An 8,020-nucleotide genomic window follows, 5' to 3' on the forward strand; every position below is an offset into this window, starting at 1 on the left:
GGGGGGGGCGGGCGGTGAAGCGCGGGGCGGGGGCGAGGCCTCCGAGAGAGGGTGGGAGGTGCGAGGCGCGGTGGGGGCGGGGAGGAGCGAGGGCCGGTCTAGCTGTAGCAGAGCGGGTCTTGCCTCCCCCACCAAGAGTACGTGGGCCCTCGCCGCTCCCACTTTCTCCCTTCTGCGTAGGCTCCGAGCCACCCTTGCTGCCAAATGCCGCCCCAGGATGGGAGTTGGGGTCTGGTTCTCGGTGGTCCGAGGGAGCTCCATACCTTTCCCCAAGCCCTCGTTAAGCAGCTCCTGTGTTGGGGAGCGGCCCCCCGCCTCCAGGGAGCAGAACTTTTGGGAAACCCGTTGGGCCTCAGAGCCTCTTCCTGGCTGAGGGCCCCCGCGGAACCCTTTCTGGGCCCCTCATCTGTAAACCTGGACAACAGCAGCTATTTCCCAGAAGTTTTGGTGGTTAAATGAGACTGCACGAGGTTGCGCCGGTCAGTAAGAGCACTGGACACACAGCTCATGCTCCTTATAGGATCTCCTGCCAGAAGATTCTCTGCTGCCCTTTTCCTTGAGCTGTTTCAGGCATTTGCCAGATTGGGGTGTCTCCTTTCTCTAAGCTACGCCAAATTTTGGTGCTTTTAAAGTAAACAGTGAGGTGGAAATTTCTGGTCACCAACACAGAGACCAATCAACAGTGTTCTTTTCATAACCCCCTTTAGTGGAAACCCAAAGCAACGGTTCAACTGCTTTTCTAATCCACTCTCCGTGTGCGCCCCCTGCTGGGCAGTTCCTTGTTTGCAGGTGGGAGCTCTTCGGGAACCTCACTTTTTTTTTTTTTTTAAATTTTATTTATTTATTTGAGGGGCGCCTGGGTGGCACAGCGGTTAAGCGTCTGCCTTCAGCTCAGGGCGTGGTCCCGGCGTTATGGGATCGAGCCCCACATCAGGCTCCTCCGCTATGAGCCTGCTTCTTCCTCTCCCACTCCCCCTGCTTGTGTTCCCTCTCTCACTGGCTGTCTCTATCTCTATCGAATAAATAAATAAAATCTTTAAAAAAAATTTATTTATTTATTTGAAAGAGAGAGCAGAGAGAGAGCACACAAGGGGCGGGGAAGCGTCAGAGGGAGAGGGAAAAGCAGACTCCCCGCAAAGCAGGGAGCCCAATGCAGGGCTTGATCCCAGGACCCCAGGATCATGACCTGAGCCAAAGGCAGACAGACACTTAACCAACTGAGCCACCCAGGCACCCCTGGAACCTTACTTTTTATAGAGGATTAGCAGAGGGGAGGGGTCCTTACTCTAACCCACCTGCCATGGGCCAGTGTGCTGGGCCAAAGTGAGTTGATGGAGGGTTAGTCCTCCTTGTTTTTCTAACCAACCTGGCCTAATTTTGAGACAGAGTACCCTCTCACTGCAATGCAACATTCCTTCTTCTTTGTTGTAATAATACAGGAAGCTCCTCTTCCTGGGAAAGGAAGGTCTTGACTGGCTACTTAGAGAGACGAGAAATAATACTCTAACCATCCAGCAAGGGTAGAGGGGCCTTCTGGGCCCCAAGCAAGGGTGTGCCCAGAGGTCTCAGACCTGCTTCTCATTCAGAGCATCCCAGCCCATTGCCAGGAGCCTGCCACCAACCATGCTGTGAATATCCAGCAAGGGGCCAATGCTCAGAGCTGGCAAAGCTCTTTCAAGAGATCTATGCAAGCAGCCAAGTCCCACTGCCTTTCTTCTGGACCCGTCTCGACACTTGATCTCAGGGCCTGACACCCTTCAGAGGCAGAGTTGAGGGGGTCACCTCCTGAGGCAGAAGGCAGTTCTCTTTCCATCCATGAAGGATTACAGATCCATCGCGGGGTTGGAGCGCTCCCAGAACACAGACCCAGACCAGCTACAGCAAAAATCATCTTTATTCACATCTTCTACCCCTGCCACCACCCTCGGAGAGCTCTTTTCATTCTCAAACCCTGGGCTTGTCGGGAGGACCACAAAGGGGCTGCCTCAGGCAGGGCCTAGAAGCCCACAGCCCGGACCAGTGGAGCTGTGTCTTTATTGTTCCTGCTGGTGGAGCCTGAGAGGCCCGGTTCACTTTCTGAGGTGGGTAGCACTCTGGCCACTTAGTAGATGCCATAGGTGGGTTCGTGACTGTCCCTGTACCGGTCCAGGTAGCGCAGGGGCTGCCGGTGGGGGAAGCGCTTCTGCTTGGGGTGGTAAGAGGGTGGCCGCACAAACTCAAACACGGGCTCCTGCATGTCTGCAGGAAGAGGGGGTATGGGTGTGGACTGATGCTGGACTGAGCCCCTTTCCCTCATCTGTTAGCCTGGGACTGCCTAGCCAGCCCACCCAAGGAGTGGCATGCCTCCCAGTGGCACTTCTCCCTGGTAGGTCAGAAGAGGTCTGTGAGCTCGGGCTAGCCGCCCCTGCCCTGCCCCCAGCCCACTCTGGCCTTACCCAGAAGCTGGTGGAAGATGTGGGTGACCGAATCATCCCAGCGGCACTGGAAAAAGGCCAGGCCAGCTGGTGTCATGGCTTCCTGGTGCTTCTTGTAGAAATCAAAAGTGTGGAAGGTCCGCTGGGCAAGCTGGTAGCTATAAGAAGATGGGGAGCACTTAAGAGCAGGGAATAGGGCATCAGAGCCCCACACCCCTCCTCTAGCCCCACAAGCGATCCTGAGAAGCCGCTTAGGATCCACCTAGCACAACTACCCTCCTGCCCATCTCAAGCCTAAGTTGAGCAGGAGAACCGAGCAGGACAGACCCTTCCGGGGAATGTGGCGTGAGAGGGGAGAGGGAATGTGTATGGGGGGGGCGCAGATTACCAGGGTGAGGGCCGGGTGTCCCCAGAGAAGTCAATCGGCTTATCCTGCTTGAAGAGCAGGAAGGCAAAGCGGTGGAAGCCAGAGCCTCGGGCAGGGAATGGGGGCAGGTAGGGACAAGTCTCCTGTCCTTCAGCCACGCTGTTGCCTGGGATGTTGGTTCTGGCGGGAGGAAGAGTATCCATGAATTATCAAGGAAGGCGGCAGTGGCAGCACTGCCATCTTCACACTCCCTAGAGAGGGACGCACTCCCTGGGAGGACACACCCTAAAATGGTCTTCATCCAACAGTTATGCCGGAGGCACCGCTCTGCAAACCCTCGGACAGAATGCAAACTTGGGAAGGGAACAGGAGGGGCTCAGAGGCTGGGGACAGGGGTCCTAGAGATGGTCAGGGAGAAAGTGATGTCTAGCAGCCCATTTACTAGGCTGTGGGGAGTCGGTGGGGCCACCATGGCCATTCAGGCTAGAGAGCCACACCACCTCTGGGCTGCATCTGGTTCCTGAAGGCCGTAGGGTTTGTCAGGGAGCGTTTGCCCAACCCGACACCAGGATGGCCACTGTACCTGCCCCACACAGAACTCCCCAGAAGGTCCTGCTGCACAGACTAGTAACTGCAGCTGACTAAAGATGATAGAAACCAGCCTCCCAGTCACTAGCCCCAATGATCCAGAAGTCCTACAGCTGGGGTCAGCTGCCTGACCTCTTCCACCCTGGCGCCACAGCCAAAGGCCACTGAGAAAACAAATGCAGCACAGCTTGGGCAGTCACAGCTGCCAGAGGCCTCTCACCGTCCTTTTCCCATCTGACTGTCACAGAGCCCCTCAGCGTGGCTAAGGCATGGGGTGGCATTAACCTAGATTTACAGATGAGGAAATGAGTTCAGGAAGACGAAGAGGCCTGTGGGAACAGCCAAGGCCTACTGCCTGCTTTCTCTTCTGGACCTGTCTTCAGCCAGTGGATCACAGAGCTCTTGACAGCATCAGGAAGCAGAGGTGAGGGGCCACCCCTGGGGTGGGAGGTTAATCCAAAGTTGCACAGGGAATCCACGGTGGAGTTCTTTCCAGGATACCAGGGCCTCCTCACATGCCTCTGACCCCTTCCCCCAGCCCAGGTACTCACACCAGCCAGTGGACATATTCAGCATCCGGCTCCAGCAGGTGTCCATCTGCACACAAACAGACCCCACTAACTGCCGGGCCCCGCTGCCCTTCCCGCCAGGCCCCGCCCCAGCTCCCCAGACACCTACCCAAGTTGGTGAGCAGCAGTGTCCACATGGAGCCCTTGTCTGCCTCATAGGTCACCTCTGGGGCCTGCGCAGCCTGGTGGAGAGACAACAGGGAAGGTGTCACCCCCAGGTAAACAGACCTTCTGGCGGGCAGGGGTCTGAGGGAGCTTTGGAGAAGGGAGAGCCCACTCTGATCCAAATGCGCTTGATGGTCCTTTGAGGGGCAGGTCAGCAAAGAGAAGCTTATAGAAGGAACCCTGCAGAGGAGCCTGGCCAGCTCTCTGTCTGAACCACAAGGTGGCCCTCCCATCAATGGACAGGCTAGGAGGACTCTGACGACAGGGGCTAGCGGCAGGAGTATGTCAAGATGGAGCTTCTTTTTCTTTCTTCTTAAAGTCCTTCCTTTGTAATTACCGTGGTGTTGTTTACCAGGAAACCAAAAGGGGGAGACGGAGAAGAACAGAACCCCAAACCAGCCTACACAGGTACCATGCTTATGCCCTTAACCACCATAAAAACCACCTCTGTAAGAGCTTTCAAAAAGGAGCTGTGTGTGGTCCCATGGTGGGATGTGTCTATACACGCAGTGCGGGGAGGGGCACAAGTGAGCAGTTACCTCCGTTGGAGTGACCTCATTGCCGTGGTACACGGGCATCAAGTCATCGTCACCCACAGCATAGGCCACATGCAGGGGGACTCGGGGCACGAAGGTGGCACCATGGAACAGGTCTCGATAGAGGCCACAGTACTCAGCCAGGCGCTGCTTGTGGTAGGGGCCACAGGTCTTCTCCCACTCGGCCCGCACAGCCTCCAGCGGGATGCGTGCTGGTAAGGAATGATGCCGGTTAGGATGCAGGGTCGCGGCAGGGACACGGCGGGGGGGGGGGGGGGGGGGGGGTGTCCCGAGAGGGCTTACCTGTGCGGAGGCGGGCAGCTCGCTCCTCCTCTGAGTTGGCACGCAGCTCCCGGAGGACACGTTTTCGCTCCAGCAGCTGGTGGGTCCGGCAGACCTTGGGTGGTGGCAGCCCAATGTCAATCTTGTCTTTGGGATCTGGGGAGGGAAGGTATGTTGCAGAAAGTGGGATCAAGCTGCCAGTCCCTACCTAGTCCTCTCACTTGCCCAAGTTCTGCTGGTAAAGCTTACCCTTTAATTCACAAAACTAAACCCTAGTGTGCAGTCTGCTTCAGAAACCCAGACAGGGTCCAACTGCTAAGCAAACTGGATTCGACTTGAGATTGCATTTTCTTTCTTTTCTTTTTTTTTATTAAAGATTTTATTTATTTATTTGACAGAGATAGAGACAGCCAGTGAGAGAGGGAACACAAGCAGGGGGAGTGGGAGAGGAAGAAGCAGGCTCCCAGCAGAGGAGCCTGATGTGGGGCTCGAACCCATAACGCCGGGATCACACCCTGAGCCGAAGGCAGACGCTTAACCGCTGTGCCACCCAGGCACCCCTGAGATTGCATTTTCTGATCCCTAAACCAAGTCACACCATCTAGGTCAAATACAGGTGGATAGATGATTATCTCAATTATGGTTGGGATGACCTTCAAGCCTGTTCACACCTGGCCATGGACATCTACGTGAGTCCTTGGTAGAATTAGCTGAAGCTATAAAGACTTAAAGAAGCATTTCTCATACTTTAATGGACTCACCATACAAGTCACCTGGGAAATTTGTTAAAATTCAGATTCTGAATCAGCAGGTCAGTGTGGGGCCTGAGATTCTGCATTCCTAACAAGCTCCTAGGTAATGCCTGTGCTGCTAGTCTCAGAACACACTGAGTAACAAGGCCCAGGAAGATTTTTGATCCAATACTTTTTCCGTTTACGTTAGACGCTAACAATAAGTAAGATGCATTGAACCCTCATCAAAGATGCATTTGTCTAAAAAAAATCCAATGGACTGCAACCTTTAATACAACAATTTTGTGACAGACACAGTTATTTTACACTGAGGAAACTGAAATTCAGGCAAGTCACTCTGAGACAGGGAAACTGAAGGACTCCATAAAAATATGCTTTTTGCTCCTTTTCCTGCTTCTTTTTTTAAGTAAACTCCATGCCAACATGCGGCTTGAACTCACAACCCTGAAAGCAAGAGGTGCATGTTCTGCCAACCGAGCCAGCCACACACCCCTTCTTGTTTCTGTTTTTGCTAGGACCCACAGCCCCACTTTACAGATGCCTCTTAATACCTCTTGTAAGAACAAGGAATTAATGATTTCTTTAGAATAAATATCATCTAGGGGTGCCTGGGTGGCTCAGTCGGTTAAGGGTCTGAGGTCATGATCCTGGGGTCCTGGGATGGCACCCAGCATTGGGCTCCCTGCTCAGCAGGAAGTCTGCTTCTCCCTCTCCCTTTGCCCCTCTCCTCTGCTCATGCTCTCTCTCAAATAAATAAAGTCTTAAAAAAAAAAAGAACAGATAACATCTAAGGAAGGACCAGGTGAGAATGACCGCACAAAGCCACAGTATGTGTGTTCCAGACAACCAGCTCCAGACATCTCAATGCCAAGACCCCCTGGCTCCAAGGAATAACTTGCGCCCTTATCTTTGTTCTAACTGGTTCCTGGATGCCTGAGAGGTCATGTGCACCAGACCACAATCCTCAATAAAAAAACCCCAAGCCCCAAGCAAAGAGGAGACTCCCTCCTTTCCTTTCTGAATCTCCCAAACACACTGTCTGCACCTGCACTCTTTCTATACCCTCCATAAACTCTGGTTTCACCTTCTGCTGGCTCGAGTTTGATTTTTATCCTGTGTGCATCAAGAATCCTTCTCTAGGTCCCTGGACCTGGCCTGCCAGCGTCAACTCCTAAGAAGCTGACTTGGGTTTAAATCAGTAATGTGGATTCTATCCCTGCGTCTTCAACCATCATAAAACTGTCTCCCTAAATGCTTTCCAAAAGGATGTACGCAGGAAGTAGGTCGCTCAAGGGCAGGATCCCCGAGTCACTTTGCCTAGAGCTTTCAATCTCATTCAGGAAAGAGCTGCACACCTATGTGCCAAGCACTATGCGGGTGCAAGGATCAAATAGCGGTCAAGACAGGCAAGATCCCCGTCCTTAGGGATCCCACTCCGGGGGGAGGGCCAGTGAAAAGAAAGGATAGGGTGTGGCCAGGGCTACACACGGCATTTTAGGAGCACAAATGGACTTTCTAAGACGGAATGGGAGGGTGGGGAGAAGTCTGGAAAGGATTTTAGGAGTATAAGATGGAACTCTTAACAGCGGGGGAAGGGAATCTTCCAAGTAGAACCAAAGGTGTGAAAAATCCTGGTGGGACTAAACGGCCCAAGGTGCACACGTGGGCGCTGACAGGCCCCCTCCGCTAGTGCTCGGGGAGGAGGCCGGCGGCCCCCGTGCCCCCTGGTCGCGAGGCCGGTGCCCACAGCGCCCGCTCCGGACCTGACTCCTCCACGAAGTGCTGCCGGTAGGTCCGCCACCAGTGCGGTTTCCCCGCCTCCTGCTCCGCCCGGCGCCGGTAGCGGTCGAAGCTGCGGTATTTCTCCAGCCGCTCCAGGTTGGTCACATCGATGTCCTCGTTGGGCATCGGCCCCAGAGGGGCGGTTCGGCGGCCGAGGGCGGCTGCGGGCAGACAGTGGGACGTGAGGCCAGGGGCAGACGCTGTCTCGAGCCCCCGGAATCGGGCTATACGGGGACCTCCAAGAGCCCCCCGCCTCAGAACCCTCACCAGAGGTGCTGAAGCCCCGCCACCTCCGACTTCCATACAGCACAGCTCGCCACCAGGGCGCCGCCATCTTTCCCCAGGACTGCGGCCCCTCCCCCGCTGCCGCCGCCTAGGACCCGGCAGAGGTGGCCGGAGCAGCGCCTGAGCGCCCCGCCAAGCCCCGCCCCCGGGCTCGCGTCCTGCGAGCCACACCCCCACCCGGGCTCCAGATCCCTCCTTCCCGGGAGGCACGAGCGGCTTCCTCCCCTCGGGCGGTGGCGGCGGTTTCCGGAAGTGCCTGGTGGCCCGCGGCAAAGCTGCG

At 55.4% G+C, this 8,020-nt stretch overlaps 1 protein-coding gene across 2 annotated transcripts; it reads right to left on the bottom strand.

The window, feature by feature from the left end:
* Positions 1–1,876: 1,876 nt before the first annotated feature.
* Positions 1,877–7,882, bottom strand: MRPL38 (mitochondrial ribosomal protein L38). 2 transcript variants are annotated; one of them, XM_034640432.1, is made up of 9 exons: positions 7,723–7,882; positions 7,437–7,616; positions 4,943–5,077; positions 4,643–4,851; positions 4,048–4,120; positions 3,921–3,966; positions 2,803–2,961; positions 2,436–2,572; positions 1,877–2,238 (listed from the first exon to the last, which is right to left on the bottom strand). In XM_034640432.1, the coding sequence occupies exons 1-9, from the start codon at positions 7,787–7,789 to the stop codon at positions 2,102–2,104; spliced, it is 1,143 nt and encodes a 380-aa protein (XP_034496323.1). In that variant the 5' UTR covers positions 7,790–7,882; the 3' UTR covers positions 1,877–2,101. The 2 variants fall into 2 exon arrangements, with proteins under 2 accessions (XP_034496323.1, XP_034496324.1); XM_034640433.1 differs by lacking the exon at positions 2,803–2,961.
* Positions 7,883–8,020: the final 138 nt, after the last annotated feature.

This window comes from Ailuropoda melanoleuca, chromosome 13, assembly GCF_002007445.2.
Source record: "Ailuropoda melanoleuca isolate Jingjing chromosome 13, ASM200744v2, whole genome shotgun sequence".
NCBI lineage: Eukaryota > Metazoa > Chordata > Mammalia > Carnivora > Ursidae > Ailuropoda > Ailuropoda melanoleuca.